General features: G+C 35.7%; 1 protein-coding gene across 2 annotated transcripts in view; it reads left to right on the top strand.

Annotated features, from left to right (window-relative positions):
- The window catches only part of TOGARAM1 (TOG array regulator of axonemal microtubules 1), an 88,680-nt gene extending 75,439 nt beyond the window's left edge, over positions 1–13,241 (top strand). For both annotated transcript variants that reach the window (XM_019624793.1, XM_019624794.1), the window contains exons 16-22: positions 381–539; positions 3,594–3,720; positions 5,046–5,164; positions 7,338–7,527; positions 9,234–9,453; positions 11,385–11,471; positions 12,094–13,241. In XM_019624793.1, coding sequence (XP_019480338.1) covers positions 381–539; positions 3,594–3,720; positions 5,046–5,164; positions 7,338–7,527; positions 9,234–9,453; positions 11,385–11,471; positions 12,094–12,347 — 1,156 coding nt within the window. In that variant the 3' untranslated portion in view covers positions 12,348–13,241. The remainder of the gene's footprint in view (positions 1–380; positions 540–3,593; positions 3,721–5,045; positions 5,165–7,337; positions 7,528–9,233; positions 9,454–11,384; positions 11,472–12,093) is intronic.
- Positions 13,242–19,111: the final 5,870 nt, after the last annotated feature.

The following is a 19,111-nucleotide window of genomic DNA, read 5'->3' as shown; positions in this document are numbered from 1 at the left end:
GTTTGTAATCTGGGGTGTAGAAAAAACAAGCAAATTGCAGTATTATTTCAATTGAAAACCATTTATTTAAATAATTTGTATGTGATAAACATCATATTAAGTGCTGAGTGTACAAAGAATAATGTTGTTATTCTTATAATGTTACCTACATTCATAGATCTGGAACTAAGTAAGTGTTAGTGATGGAGGGTTTTTGGAGGGGTTTTGTTTTTGTTTTTAACCTCTTGGCGAGGGGTAGCTAATGCAAATAGTGTGTCATTTTAACTTTCAAGGGTGATGAACGTTAGGAGTAGTTTAATCATTTGACTAATTTTAAAGGTATATCTTTGGAAGATTGTTCATGCATCAGCTTTGTTTTAATTGACCCTGTTTCCTTATAGCCATTTACACATTGCAGTAAGAAAATGTACAGCCCAGCATTTATCAGATGTGGTGGAATTCATGGAACTGGAGCGTATTTTATCTGGAACAAAAGATTTGGCTGACCGTATATTGCCAGCCGCTGCTAAGTTCGCTCAGGACAGCTCACAAGAAACCAGGTGAATAGCTGCTAATAATATTTGCTGAATCTCTTGGTAAAAGGGCTTATAAGAAAGAAACAAAGGTTTAAAAAGAATGAACATTTTTCTAAATAGACAAGTGGGGTCCCCAGGGATTGGTGCTGGAGGTTGGTCTTCTCTAACCAGTTTGTGAGTGATCCTGAGGAAGTGCACAGGGCATTCTCCAAACTTACAGCTGACACCACTTACTTCCAGGAAGTGAAATGCTATGTCACAGGGAGGGCCTGCATGAGAGCCGCACAAGACTGTGTGAGTGGCCAGAAAAGTGGCAGGAGAACTTCACTGTGGGCCAATGTAAGGTAATGCGTTTAGGGGGAAAAGATATATTGGGTTGTCAGAAAAGTCATGACACATTTTTGCAACGAAAAACATAGTAAAACTATGTCATGAATTGTATGATAACCCAATATTTTCCACGCAGTCAAGTAAAATCAAGGAAATAGGTGTATATGAAAAAATAGATAGCAAAATGAATAGCATGTATCTCCTGAAGCATGAGATATCTGCACTTAGAAAACTCCATGAATTTCTGACTGCTGTCTGTGCTTGAAGAACGTTTTAATGAAGGTTAAGAACAGTCCAAGAAAGATTACATAATTAAGATGATGACAGAAATATTGGACGTAGTCAGAAGCCTAGGTTTAATTCCTAGCCCCAGTCGCTGTTTGCTTTTAAACAAGTTACTCAGCCCCTGTTAGCCTGTGTTTCCTTGTCTATAAAATTAGGAAGGTTGGACTAGATGATTGATAATGTTTCATACAAAATCAAAAAAATTAAGGCAGTTTTATATGAAGTTATATTAAAAGGGGAAAGGGAGAGACCTGAGTTCATAGAGGTTAAAGTAGAAAGGATATCAAATTTTTAACATTTTAGGGTCAGCCGATTAGCTCAGTTGGCTAGAGTGCAGTGCTCATAACACCAAGGTTGCCAGTTCGATCCCCATATGGGCCACTGAGATGCGCCCTCCACAACTAGGTTGAAACAACTACTTGACTTGGAGCTGATGGGTCCTGGAAAAACACACTGTTCACCAATAAATAAATAAATAAATAAATAAAATTGGGGAAAAAAACCATTATATCAAAAGCTAATATAGATGGTAAATGTATTCATTTTTTATTGCTGCGTAACAAATTAGCACAGATATAGTGGTTTAAGGCAACATAGATTTTGGGTTTTTAGCTTACTGTTTAGGTTAGAAGTCTGGCATGGCTCAACTGGCTTCTACTTAGGATCTCAGAAGGTGGACATCAAGGTGATGACAGTGCTAGACCCTTATCTAGGGGCGCTGTAAAAGAATCTGCTTACAAACTCATTCAGGCTGTTGGCCAAACTTAGTTCTTTGTGGTTACAGGACTGAGATTCCCATTTCCTTGCTGGCTGTCAGCCAGGGTCCTTTCAGCTCCTTAAGGCCACTTGAATCCCTTGTCATGCAGCCCCCTCCAACTTCAAGCCAGCCAACAGCATGTCGAATTCTCCTTGTGCTTAGAATCTCTCCAACTGCCTCATCTGCTGCCAGGCACAGAAAGCTGTCTGCTTTTATGGGCTCATGTGATTAGATTAGATCCAGATAATTTCCCCATCTTAAAGTCAGCTGTACCATATAACATAACATAATGCTGGAAGAGCAGGACATCTTTGAGGAACCATTTTAGAAGTTCTGTATGCCATAGCAGTGTTCAAAACAGCTTAGTGTAGGGTTAGAGCATATACAAGTAGACTGGTTAGGAGCAAAAAAAGATTCATAATGGTTGTTTTGTGTCTTAACCTTTCCTTGATGACATAGTATCTTATAATCTATTTGTCACTGCTTAGATTTTTATTTGAAGTTTTAAAATTATAAGATGGTTACAACTTTCCAGTTTTGATATTTGTCCCATTTTGTGTCCCTATTGCTTGCTTGTTTGTTTTCTCCATTCCCATATCATTAGGACAGCTAGTAAGCCTGTATCCTTAACATTCTGGGCTAAAAGTTAGAATCATCTGAAACTATAGCTGATTAGGAGCTACCTTTCCAGATATAGACATTATTCTGGTTATGGGGAGAGAAAAAGTAATTTTTATTCTCTGATATTATCTCCCTTTCTGTAATTTCATTATATTGAGTTGTTGGAAAAGTCATGACGCATTTTTGCAATGAAAAACATAGAAAAAATACGTCATGACTTTTCCGACAACCCATTATTTGAGAGTCTGGCTGATATGGGTGATACTGAGATCATCCATATACCCCTCCTCAAAAGCCTTGCCTTCTCTGTTCTAGTCCCATATACATATTCGAAGTTATAGGCAAAAAGATAACTGTAATTTATTTTAGGGCCAAACCTCCTTGGATAAGGTATTGTTATGAGATACTATAAGATCCCTCTATCCAAAAATACCTCCGATGTATACTTCCATGATATTGGAGGTTCTACCATTAGAATGATATCTTGGATTAAGGTATTATTCTAAAAGAATTATTTTAAAATTCATAGAACATAAAAAAAGCTAGTTTGCAGAACATTACACATTCATTATTATACCAACCACAATTTATCAACTATCTTTGGGTGTATTTAGGTAGCAGAGAATGGGTTTTTGAAGAATTGGAACCCAGGTAAGCTGTGGCTCGAAAAAAAGAGACAGAGGGTCAGAAATACAGAATGTAGGGAAGGTCAAGTCAGGCCCAAACATCTGGCCAACAGACGAGCAGCAAAAGGTCACTGGGCAGGGAGCCCAGGACGAACATAAGACTTCTCCTAACTCGCAATTCTGCCAAGTGCCAGCCTTGACATGGACCCAAGGTGCCTGAAAAATAAAATCAAAGCTTTTGGCTCTTCATCTGATACATAGCTGTAGTATTTTTAAAAGGCGACGGGCAGGAGAATGCTATACTTGCTAGTCCAGTTACTATAACTACATTTCAGTACTTACTTAAAATAGGGATGGTAATCTTGATGTTGATAGGTCTTTTTCTGTTGAAAAATAAGGACAGAAACTGAGCTTATTAAGATATGTTAAATTATTTACATATTTCTCAAATATCTCTAGGTATTATGGTCGAAAGATGCTTTTTCTCATGATGTGTCATCCTAACTTTGACAAAATGCTTGAAAAGTATGTCCCATCTAAAGATTTGCCATATATTAAGGAATCTGTTAAAAGCTTACGGCAAAAGGTATGTGGAAAAAGTTTATTTTATAAACAACTTTCAAAGCAAAGTTTATTTGCCCAGGAAGGTAAAGGATAGAAATAATTACTTCTTCGATTATTTCTGTTAACCATTTTGAATATATCTGCCATGGCATTTCAGTAGCTGTAGTACTAAGTAGACATTCACAGTGTCAGTCAAAGTTTATTGAACAGAAACTTGATATTTGATAGAATATAGTGTGGCTTATTGGAGACTTAGGTTTGAATCACAACTCTGAAAATTACCAACTATATATAATTTAGGCACATCATTTCTTTAACCAGAATTTTTATTTTTATAAAATGAGGATAGTGATGCTTATGATGCCGGGTGCCTCCCTTATTTACCTTGCATGTTCCACTATTTGAGCTCCCACCACACTGCAGTGCATTAATAGGGAGCTCCTTGAGGGGAAGCCCTATGTCTTATTTATCCTAGTCGATAATGGGATTCAGAAATGTCTGTGAAATCAGTGACCGAGGGAATACCAAGTGAAATAAAATGTGAAATTGTCTTATAAAAGAGTATTTCATTTACATATTATTTTTTGTAAAACTATGTTTCGTAATATAAAATTTTTCTACGTTAACTGATGTTATTCCTCTCTGATAACCTTGGGCAAAGGATTAACTTATAAAAGGATATTTCAGAGATGTATAGTAAATATACATTTCAGAGCATGTTTTTTCTGCCTATTGATGTTAAAGATTTCAGCTTAATTCCTATAAAACTTATTAAAATAACCATGTAAAAAATTATCTTACTCAAAAGAGGCAGATTATATTTGTGAGTCATTTTAAGTATAAGTATCAGGGGAAAAAAAGAGGTTTTAAATAGTTCTTATCGAAATGTTTAATCTCACACTGGTGTTCCATAGGAATTCATTGTTTGTGTAATATATGCATATTTTCTATATATGTTTTAAGGTTTAAGAAGAGTAGTTATAAAATATAGCATATAGCATAAATTAATTTTTAAAATGATAAACACTTTTACCAAGCCAATATATTTTCCTATTAATTAGTCATATATTTTGTTAGTTTACTACTAATCACAAGGTAGTTTATATATACCTGATACCCTTTAAAGCATAAGCATAGCAGATTAATAAAATATTGGGTCGTCGGGAAAGTCATGACGTATTTTTCTATGTTTTTCAATGCAAAAATGAGTCATGACTTTCCTGATGACCCAATACTTTGAATCTTAAAAATGATCAATAATGGTTTCTGTGAAAATTACATTTTATGAGTTATTTCACTTTAGTTTTAAGGCTTTTATTATACTAACTTCTTTATATTTACTTATAGGGTTTGGGAGATTTACCACTAGATACTCCTTCAGCAAAGGGAAGACGATCTCATAATGGCGGTGTTGGAAATACAAGGTCATCATCTGTTTCTAGAGATGTTTTCAATTCAGCCGAAAGGTAGGATCATTTGATAGCCCACATCATTAGAGAAATTACTCCCTGGTGGTAGCAGTCTCATTTGGATGTTTTCATGAGGTATCCCAGAGGTATTTGTCAAAATATAATGGAGTTGTAAAAGTTGTTGAGGACTTAGAAAGTGTGAGATAATTAGATTGAATACGCAGTTATATACTCACAGCAACTTGCTTTTACATGCATTCAACATAAGTAAAGCTTCAGTGTTATTGAACTTGTCAATATTAGGTTTTTGTTGGACAACTTTGATTAATTTTTTTTATTATAGCCTTTACTTTTTTCCTTTGATTATAAAAGTAATACATAATTATGGTTAAAAAAAAACTTTACAAAATACAAACATTAAAAGAAGAATTTAACCAGTCACCTATAATACCATCAACCAGTAAAAAAACTTTTAAAAATTTTATAGTATGACATTGGGGGTTGGGGAAGTGGGGCGGCGGATTGGGGGTGGGGGTTGTCACTTCAAGGGGTAAAATGTATAACTATTGCACTGTGTTGACCAGCTGAAACTAATTCTAAAAAATGTGTATTTCATAATAAAAAATAATTTAAAAAATTTTATAAATATAATTGTATATGCAGTTGTCTCACCTGTTTAAGCTCTAACAACATTTAATAGATTGATTATATTAATATAACTTAAAAAATATCTTTCAAAAGTATTATGATCTCTGGTATATTTTTAAGTATATTTTAAACATTCTTTTAAAACTGTATGAGTATGTAAGTATATTATATTTTCTGTATTTGTATAACTTTGAAATATTTTATAAACTAAAATAGTAAATTTTATAAAAGAGGAAAATTCATGTGACAATATATGCTTTGGGCACCTTGCTATTCAAAGTACAGTTCACGGAACAGCCACATTGGCATCACCTAGGAGCTTATTGGAAATGCAAGATCTTGTACTCCTAAATCCAAGCCTAAATCAGAATCTGCCGTTTTCCCACATTAAGATATAATCACATAAGATCCTGGATCAGATATTTCAGTCAAAAATCTTTTTTCACACCCAACAAAAAAATGCTTTTCTAAAATTTATTGAGAGTATACTGTGTTTCAGGCTTTTTCTAAATACTTTACTAGCTAGTTATTTATTTTGTAGATGTCTCTCAGTTTGGGTTTATCTGATATTTTTTCACAGTTTGTTTAGGTTATGCAGTTTTGACAAGAATACTACAAAAATGATGTTGTGTCCTTCTCAGTGCATCATTTTGCAAGGCGGATGATGTTATTTTATGTCTTATTACTTTAAATGTTAACCTTGATCACTAGGTGAAAGTGATTTCTCCTGGGTTTCTTCACCACAAAATTACTATTTTTCCCCTTTGTAAATAATAGCTATCTTGGCATACTTTGAAATAGTCTATTTCTCATCATACATTTGCACACTAATTTTAGCAACCATTGATAGATAGAAATTATCGTGGTTTTTTTTTGGTCTAATGGTGATCTACTTTTTCCCTTATTCTACATTTATGAGTTGAATTTTTCTGGAAAGAAAAACTGCTACTTTTCCTGCACATATTTGTTTATTCAAAGGTTTATTATTGTGGATTAATAATTTTTATTTTATTCTGTGGGTTATACTCGTAGATTACTGTTCCTAAATTATTTGAGCAAGCAATATGGTTTATCCTGAAGTCCTGCTTTCCTTTTGGGAGTCGGGGATTGTGGAACTTCCTAGGCAGAGAACCAGCCACGACCAGCTCCCAATAAAAACCCTGGGCACTAACTATCTAATAAGCTTCATTGGAAGACAACATTTCACATGTGTTGTCACAATTTGTTGCTAGAGGAATTAAGTTTGTACTGTGTGACTCTAGTGGGAAAGGACCCTTGGAAGCTTGCATCTAGTTTCCTCCAGACTTTGACCCATGCGCCTTCTCCTTCTGCTGATTTTGCTTCCTATCCTTCTGCTGTGATATATCTTAGCCATAAATAAAACCACATGGTGAACCCTGTGAGTCCTGCTAGCAAATCATCAAACCCCGGGGAGATCTTGAGGGTGCCAACACAAGTATTTGTGGCTATGGGATAGATCATTTTGTGAATTTTTAGAAAATGAATATATAATGAGAATTATTTAACATGTTTTTAATAGGAAATTAATCATGAAATTAAATTTACCTCTCTTTTACTTTAGCGAGGCAACTGAAATTCGTGAAGTCACCAGAAAATCAGTTCCCCGTAATTCCTTAGAAAGTGCTGAGTATATTAAAGTCATAACCGGTTTATTGAATGCAAAAGACTTTCGTGACCGTATTAGTGGGATCAAGCAGCTTTTATCAGATACTGAAAACAATCAGGAACTTGTTGTTGGGAACATTGTGAAGGTAAGGATGTGGAAAATTAATTTTCATTTTCAATCGATGGCTAATAAAGTTTATTAATATAAAAAGTTGCCCTAAATCTTAGCATTTTATGTGTATTATTTTAAGTTTTAAAATAAACAGTGAAAAGAATGGATTACTTAGGTTTAGCTTTTTTAAAAATATTCTACAACAATTCAAAGTAATTGGTAAAAATAAGTAAGAAAATAATTGCTTATTTGTATGAATCCTCTCACTATGGTAGCTCCTTGAAAGATCTTGGAACCTGGCATACAGTAAATATATGTTGAGTGAATCAATAAGTATTTTAAAAAGCAGAGGATTTAAGAGACTTGGTATTACTTTAGAATAGATATTAAAATTTTTCATATAGATGTAGGGTGTAGACATCTAAATATACTAATTTATATATCTACCTTTAGGAAAACAAGAAACAATAGAAAGAGATAGTAAAAATGTTAGTGGTATTAGAGCATAGACTATTTATGCTTCATCACAGTTTAGTTTAGTTTAGTTCGTTAGTAATTTATTAATTAAATTCTATTTAAAATTAGTATTATGTGCATTAAACTTGGCAAACATATTAAAACTACTCTTTTTTTTTTAAAGATTTGGGGAATTGGGGGAGGGGAACAGACAAGTTCCTGTCCTTTTGTTCTTCAGTCTAGTTGTGGAGGACATCACTTTACTGGCCCATGTTGGTATTATTATTGTGCCCTTCCCTGGTGAGGCAGATTTGTCGCCGGCTGCTCACGGCAGCTCTTGGCAGCTCACGCCAGCTACCAGCTACTCACGGTAGCTTACGGGAGCCCACTGCAGCCCCACTGCAGCCTACGCCATCGCCTGCGACTCACGGCAGCCCAGCTCCAGATCAAGCTGTTGTTCACCATCTTAGCTGTAGAGGGCGCAGCATCACTGGCCCATGTGGGATCCGAACTGGGGCCTTGCTGCTCAGAGCTGGTGTTCCAAGCCAGCTGTTAACCAATGCGCCACATGGCCGGCCCAGGGAAGATTATTCTTAACATGAAAAAATTATATATATCAGGAATTGTTAGTTAATAGTCTCAGCCTCAGAGAATAGCTCTTGACTCACCTGACGTGACATGAGAATTGCTTAGCCTTCACTTTATTATATATTTTATTTATGAAAGTTAAGAATTCTGAAGAGCAAGAAATAATTGTTAAAGTAATTAGATTGAGGTAATAATAAAAATTTAACTCTGAAATTGCATCCAAAATTCTCATAAGAAACATAAGCTAAAATCTCTACAGTAAAACGTTCATGTCTACTTCTGCTATAAATAAAAATAGAAACTTTTCTTAAGTTCTTAGAGTTAGCTAAGTTAACCTACGCTTTTCAGAAAACAGCATTTTTATCACATTTACAGTAAGCCATCTGTCTACTGAGTCAAATTTCTCAAACTTAATTTATTAGGATGTCTTTTGGGATAATTTTTGAAGCCTTGTCTTTTTGCTATAAGAAAATTTGACACTGAGATTTATCATCCAAATTTTTATAAAGTTCCTATTTTTCTAAATTCAGGTTAAATAAGGTGTGTGTGTGTGTGTGTGTGTGTGTGTGTGTGTGTGTGTGTGTGTGTTTAAATAGTATACTAAAGGAGAAATACTACTGTGAAATGCCAAAGAGAATTTAAATGTAATTGCTATAAACAGTATCTCACTTTAAATAATTTACCACTTACTTTCAGATTTTTGATGCTTTTAAATCTCGACTTCATGATTCCAATAGTAAAGTAAATCTGGTGGCTCTAGAAACAATGCACAAAATGATTCCTTTGCTTAGAGACAGCTTATCTCCTGTAATCAACATGCTAATTCCAGCAATAGTAGATAACAATCTGAATTCCAAGAATCCAGGCATCTATGCTGCTGCCACAAATGTTATTCAGGCACTGAGTCAGCATGTGGGTAAGAAATCTTACTTTGGCGTCCAATTTCTTTTACTTTACTTCTGCACTTTCTAATTCTACATATTTTTTATAATGCTGAAATCCTAGCTATTCAATTTTTGTCATTTAATGTTGTCATAAAATTTTTTCATTTTGTTAGTAGCATTTTTATTTACTTTTAGTGATTAAATGTTATCCCATTAAATTGACTTTTTCTTTCCTTATCTTTGACTTTTGAGTTCCGGTTTTTTTTCTATCTCAGCCTGACATCTCATACAAAATTAACTCAAAATGGATCATAGATTTAAATGAAAACCTTAACTGTAAAACTTTTAGAAGATGATCACATAGGAGAAAATCTTTAGGACCTTAGGGCTTGGTGAAGAGTTGCTAGCCTGACACTAAAAACATAATCATAAAAGTTGATAAATTGGACTTCATCAAAATCATTTGCTGTGCAAAAGACCCTATTAAATGGATAAAGTGACAAACTACAGATTGGGACAGAATACTTACAAGCCACATATGTGACAAAGAACTCATATCTAGAATATATAAAGAACTCTCAAAACTCAACATTAAGAAAAAACAATCCAATTAGAAAATGGGCAAAAGACATGAAGAAACAATTTACTGAAGAGGATTTATGGATGGCAAATAAAGACATGAAAAGATGTTCAGCATCACTAGTTACTAGGGAAATGCAAATGCAAATTATATCATGATCACTACAAAAGTATCTTAGTCTGTTAGGGCTGCTATAACAAACTACCACAGACTGGATGGCTTCAAAACAACAAACATTTATTTCTCATGGTTGTGGAGACTGGGGAGTCCAAGATCAAGGTGCTGGCAGATTCAGTGGCTGGTGAGGGCCCACTTCCTGATTCATAGTCGGCCATCTCACATGGCAGAAGGGGCAAAGGAGCTCTCTTATAAGGTCACTAATCCCTTTCATGATGGCTCTACCTTCATGGCTTAATCACCTCCCAAATGCCCCATCTGTTAATACTGGCACATTGGAGATATGGTTTCAACATATGAATTTGGTGGGGGACACAAATGTTCAATGTAGCAAGTATAACAGCTAAAATAAAAATTATTGACAACAGCGAATGCTAACAAGGTTGCAGAGAAACTGGATCTCTCATATATTGCAGGACAATGTAAATAAAATGGTATGGCCATTTTAGAAAATAGTTTGGCAGCTTCTTTAAAATTAAACATGCAGTCACCATATAACCCATCAATTGCATTCCTAGGTGTTTATCCCAGAGAAATGAAAACTGTCCTTGCAAAAACCTGTACACGATTGTTAATAGCAGCTTTATTTGTAATAGCCAACATCTGGAGCAACCTACATGCAATTCAGTGGGTTAATGGTGAAACAAACTGATGCATTCATACCATAGAATACTACTTAGTAATAAAAAAAATTGAACTGTTGATACACAGCACAATTTGGATTGACCTCAAGGGCATTATGCTGAGTGAAAAAAGCCAGTTTCAAAAGGTCACATGCTGTAGGATGCCATTTGTATAACCTCAGAGTGACAAAATTACACAGATGGAAATCGGATTAGTAGTTGTCAGGGTTTAGGGGCAGTTAAGAAGGAGAGACTGCATGTGACTCAAGAGGTAGCACTAGGGAGATCTTTGTGGTGATAGAATAGAAAAATTAGAGAAGATAAAAACTACCCCCAAAAAAGCAATTCTCCTTTTCTGTTTTTTTATAAACTTCTATAGTACTCTATTATTTAGAGTAAGATACCTAGGAGATAGGCAGGTTTTACAGAGAATTTTAAATAGTGATTAAGTAGGTAGATTAAAAAATCTCCTTAACACATTTGCAATCATTTTCATATTTCTTCCTTTCAATGCTATGTTTATGTAATGGAACATAACTAAGATCTAACTCTTAAGACATGTCTCTGTGTTCTTTTTGTTTAGACAATTACTTACTTCTACAGCCGTTTTGCACAAAAGCTCAGTTTTTAAATGGAAAAGCAAAACAGGATATGACTGAAAAGCTTGCTGGTAAATATTTTAAATTGTTATTTCTAAAGAAATGTTTTGTTAATTAAGGATAAGCTGATGGGTATTAAATTTTATTTTTAGTATAGCTACCAAATTCAGTATCATTATCTATGAAGTAGAAATAAATTATATAATGATCCACAAGAGGACTTTTTAAGACTTTTACCCTAACAATTATCTTGAAAAGAATTTTATTCGTTTTTTTCCAGTGTTTAGTCTGCCTGTTAGTAGAAATAAACAGGGTAAATAAAAAGAATTAAAATCAAATACTAGTTTTCATAGAAAACTTCTCTTTCAAATTATGTGTTTGATAAAAGGTCCATGGGTCGAAAATGTATAAATTTTTAATAAACTGCATTTGGAAAACATTGAGATGAATTTGGGGTTTGATTCCTGCCTTTACTATTTTTGCCTGAACTAATCATCATATATGGAATTCTAATAGGTTACAGTCCCAATCTTTGGGAGGAAAGTTTCTGACCTACTACTTTTAAGATGCCTAACATTTTAGAAAAATGTCATTGGGGAGAAGTTTAATATGTATTTTATATGCTTTTTAATTAGCAGATCTTGAATTAATTTTTTTAAACGCCTCAATGTTTACCACATTTTTGTGTTTCAGATATCGTTATGGAACTCTATCAAAGGAAGCCCCATGCCACAGAACAGAAAGTGTTGGTTGTTTTATGGCATCTCTTAGGGAACATGACAAATAGTGGCTCTCTGCCTGGAGCGGGAGGAAATATACGAACAGCCACAGCTAAATTATCAAAAGCACTTTTTGCACAGATGGGCCAGAATCTGTTAAACCAGGCTGCATCTCAGCCACCACATATCAAAAAGAGTTTAGAGGAATTGCTCGATATGACAATTTGAAATGAATTATGAATCTTTCATGAAATATGGTATGATGAACAAAACTGTTTACATGGTGACAAATGGAACTTTTTGAAGTTACATTTTCAGTGCCTGCACTTCTCATTTAGTAAATTAAGTCAATGGCTATTTTTCTTCTCAGCCTCTGAGTACACATCTGTCCTATATCAACCCTACCCCTTGTACCCATCACACAAAAACCTAAAATAATTAACACAACCTAATATTCTTGAAATCTGAGGCACGTGGAATGAGTCCAATTTTAGTATTTTTGAGAAAAGTCCTGCTCATTTGCACTATCCTAGATAGAAACCGCAATTTGTTGCCCTATATGTACAATTAGATTTGTAATTAAAAATATACTTTTTATTATGTAATCATGTTCTGCTATGTCTCATTACTCAGTCTTACTTTATGAAGTGGAAGAAAAGTCATTGAACTATGTTATCACAAAGTTTTGTGTGCTATTTGTGAAAAACATGTATTTCTCCAATCAGTCCGCTAATATGATTGTGCAGTATTAGCTTGCTTATGCTGTTTTGTATTCATGTGATATATTTGCTTACCACTTGGGTTTAATCACCTACATAATTGTGAAATTTAACAAGTTATAATAAAGCATGATGACCAAAGTTTTAAGAAACATTTAAACATTTTAAATGCACGTTTAAGAAAACGTGTTGAATGTAACTTCCCTATTTTTTGTGCAAACACTAAATTTTATTTCTATATGCCCTGACATTTATAAAGGTGTTATTTTGCTGCCCAGTTGTGTAATTCTCAAAAATAGTGCCAGGTATTCTATAGCTTTTCTCAGAATTCTTGGGCTACAAGTACTGTATGCATCTTTAAAAAGAAAAGGAATGTTATAAAATAAAAGGATTTATTTCTGTAGATGTGTGAGAGGTGTCCTATTTTTCCAACTTCCATATATGTTAAAATGGAAAAAAATATTTAATTTTGACTGATCACTTTTACTTGATATGCTTGGTATAATATTGACCTATCTCTATTGACCTGTGTTACATAGTTCTAGCTTTACAGGAAAGTAGCTGTGTGACCTTATGCAAGCCACTTGTCAGATCTAGTCTCAGTTTTCTCATCTCTAAAATGTAAGGGCTGGACTAGATGATTTTTAAGGTCTCATCTTATTCTAAAATTCTATGATTCTATGTTGTAGTTTATACACTGTATTAGAATTGAGGACTATTTTCATTCTTTTTCACCTCTTTTATCACTGACCAGTTTTTTTTGTTTTTGGTTTTTTTTTTAAAGATTTTTATTGGAGAATTGGGGGATGGGAACAGTGCTGGGGAATTGGGGGAAGGGAAACAGACAAGTTGCTGTTGTTTTGTTCTTCAGTCTAGTTGTGGAGGACGTTGCTTCACTGGCCCAAGTTGGCACCATCATTGCGCTCTTCCCAGGTGAGGCAGATCAGTCGCCGGCTTCTGGATGGCCGCTCACACTGGCTGCTGGCTACACACGGTAGCCCATGGCAACCCACTGCAGCAGGGGCTGCAGCCTACGCTGTCACCGGCGACTCACGGCAGCCCAGCTCCAGGTTGAGCTGTTGTTCAGCATCTTAGCTGTAGAGGGCAGTGTCACTGGCCCTCATATGTGGGATCCGAACCGGGGCCTCTAGCATCCCACGCCAGTTCTTAACCAACACGCCACTCGGCAGGCTGGAGGGGGGAAAAATATTTTAATGAAATATTTACCCAATAGATCCCATATCATTTAGTCATTAAAGTGTGAAATACTTTAATCACAGGACAATGTTCATAATGTGTTAAAGAGCCTAACTACAAATTACAGAGTCCCTATTTATCAAATATCTATGTACACAGAAAATAGAACTGGAGTTATAGACACCAACATGTTAATGATAGGAAACCATGGGTAAAGAAGTTATTTTATTTTCAGCATACTATTCCGCTGTTTCTATTTTTTTCAGAAATGAGCAACATGCATTGCTTATGGAATAAAATTTAAATAAGTGAAGGTAATCTGAAGAGAATCTGAAAATAAAGGTAGAGTGAAAAGAAAAAATTGGCAAATGAGAGAAACAGTAGGAAATATTGGAAAGTACTAAGGGAAGTAGTGATGACTAGAAGGGAGATTAGTGAGGAAAGGAAGCTATTATAAAGGTAAAAAGCATAAGACTGATTCAGAAAGCATGAATTTGAAACCTGGTTTTATTATTACCTGCCAAACTTTACATATATCCTGGAGTTGTTGTGAGGTCTAAAATTAAAATGGGATTATGTATAAAAAATCATTTGTAAACCTCGAGTTCTCTGGAAAGGTAACTTATTCCCAGCAGCAAATGAAGATGAAGACAGATGAGCAGAACCCCTATAGAAATCTTTAGTGCTGGGATAAGCTGAGCCTACTTATTTCATTGCTAGTTAGCTGGCTGAATATGTCAAGTGAAGGCAAAACCAAGCACTGTAGTATTATGAATGATTTATAGTCTCGTAATGTGTACTGTAAAAGAGAACTTAATTATACTTAAACTTCTTTGGGCAGAACAGGGCAAGCAGAGACTTAAAGGCAGTAAATTGCAGATTTAGCAAAGTAGTGATATATATATCACTGTGGGTTAGGAGTTTGGGGTCATGTTAGGAGCTGGTTGGTTAGAGTTGAGGTAAGGGTCATGAATCATTACATATATATATATATATATATATATATATATATATATATACTGAAACATGGAATATATGAGATATTATGTAAAATGAAAACAGAATGATCTGGTGTTACCAAATTATGACCAATCTTGAATGACTTTTTTTTCACCACTATGCCTGGAACAGTACCTTGGCCTGTACTGGGTGCTAACTAAATAGAACTTTAATAAAATGGTAAATGACATATAAGTTTGAAATTTATTCTGGAGACAGGACGCAATGTTTTCAGGATTGGGAGTGGTGTGTTTCACATAACCAGTAGCATAGGGATAGTTAGAGTGAGGAAAGGATATAGGCAAGAAAATCAATTTGGAAGCACTGATCAGAAGCCCACCCATGGCAAATGGATTTCATTAAATGTTCCAGCTTAAAGGGTTGATAGTGCCTGCCTGTGCGATGTATTGAAAAAAGATTGTGAGTTTACATCAAGTTTCAATAAGAAGGATTGTAGTGCTTTATCTCAGATGGGCTCAGCCATCCTCTGTATATAGTAAAGGTCTAAACTGTAGTAGCAGTGAGAAAAGAATGGATCTGAAAGGTATTCTGGTGATAGGACTAAACTGAACTGATGACACACTTAGATTTGGAAGATAAAGGAGTCAGCATTCAATGACGTTTGTAACACTAGTGAGTTTCTGTAGTGAGGCTTTGCTTTTTTATTTAGGAAAGAACGCCCTTCATGTGGACTTCTACCTACACCTCTTTGGCCATGCTCAGATTCAGAGGAGACTGAGAAATTATTTAATTCCTAGTCTTAATAGTAGAGGAAGATAGTAGGGAAAGTAGTGGGAATGGATATGAGTGATCCAACCTATCATCTGTTATATGCTAAAGCACCAACCCACTCTGTCTGATGAAACAATGGCATTCTATGTATGCCTGCAGAAATTGATATTAGTTTAGAACCAGTGTCTAATAAATTCTGAAAAGTCAGCACATTCTTCCCAGTGTGAAGTTACCTTGATAAGTATCCAAAAGTCTCTTGGGTGGAGGGTTAGTGTTATAGAACAGAAAGAGTTCGTCCACTCAGTGCTAGCAGAGCCAAACACAACACCAAGAATTGCAGTGGAGAAATACTGGCTATTTTATTAAAAATGGCGCCATGCAGGAGACTAGGAGGCTAATGCTCAAAAGCCCAAATTCCCTGATGACATGTAGGTTACAGAATATATAGGGCAAAATCACAAGACACGAAGGGTTAGGGGTTTGGCGTCATATTGGGAGCTGATTGGTCGGGGGTGAGGTAAGGATAATGAATCATTTCTTCAGATTTTGAGAACAACTCTGAGGTCTTCTTCCAGAGTCCCTGTGTTCAGCCTCATGGGAAACTGGCCAGGGGATTGTTTCACCTTAGGGCTCAAGAGCTGAAACGTAACTTAGGTTGAGGTTGCTGATTATCCAAAGAAAAGCTAGGTCTCTGAGGAGCAGAGAGAGAGGGATATGATTTCTCGAGCTAGGATTTAAAAGTAAATTTAATCAAAGTCATAAGGACCCTCGGTTTCAATGGGAAGATTATTCACAGAGATATTACTGTAGAATTCTTTTTTAGGGTTAGTTGCCCTCAAGGGGTCTTGGGAACTAGGTGACAGATTGTGATTCCTTTCACTGGTCTAAAGGGATTTTTAAAATACAAAACAAATAAGACTTTAGCATTTTACCCATCTATTTTCGTTCCATGATCAATTAGATATTGCTAAATATCCCTGCCAGTCAGACTATTCAATTACCACAAGGCCTTCCTCCCTTTTACCCTAAACGTGCCCCTTTGCCTCTGACAGTGGAGTTTTCTGCCATCTAGGAATCTGCATCACCAGGGAAATCATGGTGCCTTATCAGCTGTAGCATCTCCAGCCAAAGAGAACAAAACACTACAGTAGTTTTCAAAGATGCTGACTTCCCCTCACCTGGGTATTTCTTAAATTCTTGGAGGGAATGTACCTGGCATCCTAAAGACACATAGTTTACAGGAGAGTTACACTAAATACAGGAGTCAGAATGTTTCTAACTAATACAACAGCCACCATAATTTGTTTAGTGATGAATTCATAATGTAAATAAATGAACAAATTACATTCCCGAGAGTAAATATACTCTGTAGTTTAAGTGAGCCATGTGGTATTTTATGCACTTTTTCATTGCATGTTATATTTTGAACAGAGAAACAGGAAACGTGTATTTAAGAGCCTAGAAAGAACTGGTGATTATCACAAGAATCTTTTTGCTTTTTTATTAGTCAGGATCCCACAAGGAAATAAATCGCATATCAAATCAGGGTAATTTAAGAAGTGGTTAATAAGGCACTATTTACAATTCAAGCTTTAGGGAAACCTGGAACCTGGAAGAAGAAAGTGATGTGGAGAGAGTCACCTTAATCAGAGCTGAGACTGCACACAGAGAGAGCTGGGGGAATAAGTATTCTGAGCTCACTCCTCACTACCGTTCTGCCAGGACTCTGTTGGTCAGACCCAAGTGAAAACCAGGGAGCAAGGGATGTAAGTCATGAGGGTCAATCTCTGGAGAATGGAGTGTGGAGAGGCAAAAGGAAGCAATTCATTACCTTAATAAATAACACCTTTCCTCATCTGTCCGATCTCTGTCCTCTCTGTTTCTGAGACCACCTAACTTTAGAACTCACCACCCCCTAAACTATAGTATTTGGTATATATATATTTTTTTCCACAAAGCTTGTAACTGTGATATACAATTTTTTAAAAGTGAACTAAGGCTAAATCGATTTTTAAAATAATTTTTTTGCTGGTGGAGAGAGCATTCTAGGCAGAGGGAAAGGCACACTGAAAGATTTAGACATAAACAGGACATTAAAAAACATAAAAGGAAGCAGTTTTGTGGAATTATGGGGAGGCAGAAACTAGTAAGAAGGCTGTCATGATTATGAAGCACTGTATTTTCAATGCTAAAACATTTAGGTTTCACTTATAAGTAGTGAGGAAAACCAGGAGAGTGAAAGCAAGAGCACTGGCTTGAAAAGTAAAATGTAGAAAAATATTTAGATAAAGGGAAACAATGAATCTACAGTGAGTAAAATTGTAGCAGATGTTTTTGCAAAATGGCTATTGGAGGGGGATGGGATCTCAGAGCTAATCTTACTTAGTGATGAAGAATCTGAGATAACCTTAGGAAAGGTTGCAAGAACCAGAAAAGAAGGTGGCATTCAGAGCCACTGAAGGACAATGCCTGTGGCAAACTCTGCCTGCCTTCTCAAGGTATCACTCCCTTAACTGCTCCTTCTTATAGTAAATATCTAAAAGTTGCTGGTTAAACCAATGAAAAGCATAGCTGCACTATCAGAGAATCCAAAAACAGCTTGAAGAGTAGGAAAGCTGAGACTAGGTGCATTTTGGTGAAAGTGAAAGGCAGGTGGTAAGAAGATTGATTCTGATATTTGGAAGCAAACGTGCCGTTGAGGAGACTTATGATTAACAGGGTCGAGGACAGGAAACATTATCTTGCAGAGAAATATTTCTGGAAACAGATTCCAGAGGAGTAAGTTATATATAGCCCACTGATACTACTGAACCTTGAAACAAGAGAGGGACTGATAAGTGATAGATGAACTCAGGAACCTTTAACAGAAACAAGAGGCCAGGTCTGAGGGGGAAAATTTTTTTTAAGTGGGGATAAGAGTACGACTGAAGAGGACTCCGAAGATTATCAACACAACTCAGCTTCCATTTTTTCAAGACGATGATTTTACATAACCCTTTAATAATCACGGTTCATTATACAAGAATAACAAGTTCCTGAAGCTCTTTACTCCACTATTGTTTCCTCGGCAGGTAACCTGGGTGGACCCAGAGTCTATACCATTTTGAGTTTTGGGGGGTTTAAGGCTGAATTTCTGTCTATTTTTAGGTAGAGGGGTAAATCCTGGGTAATTGTTGGGGAACGTTAGATCAGGCCCTCCCCAATAACAACATTTTTTTTGGGGGTGCGCTAAACTCTGTCTTTAAGATTAGGGTTGTGAAAGGCCCTAACCACCCACTTTCCGCTTGAGAAGTTCCCATAGAGGAGGGAAAACGATAAGAGCAACACCCCGCCTTCGGGGCCGGC

This window comes from Hipposideros armiger, unplaced genomic scaffold, assembly GCF_001890085.2.
Source record: "Hipposideros armiger isolate ML-2016 unplaced genomic scaffold, ASM189008v1 scaffold_608, whole genome shotgun sequence".
Taxonomy (NCBI): Eukaryota; Metazoa; Chordata; class Mammalia; order Chiroptera; family Hipposideridae; genus Hipposideros; species Hipposideros armiger.
Note: the sequence above shows the minus strand (reverse complement) of the source record. Positions and strands in the feature narration are given on the sequence as shown.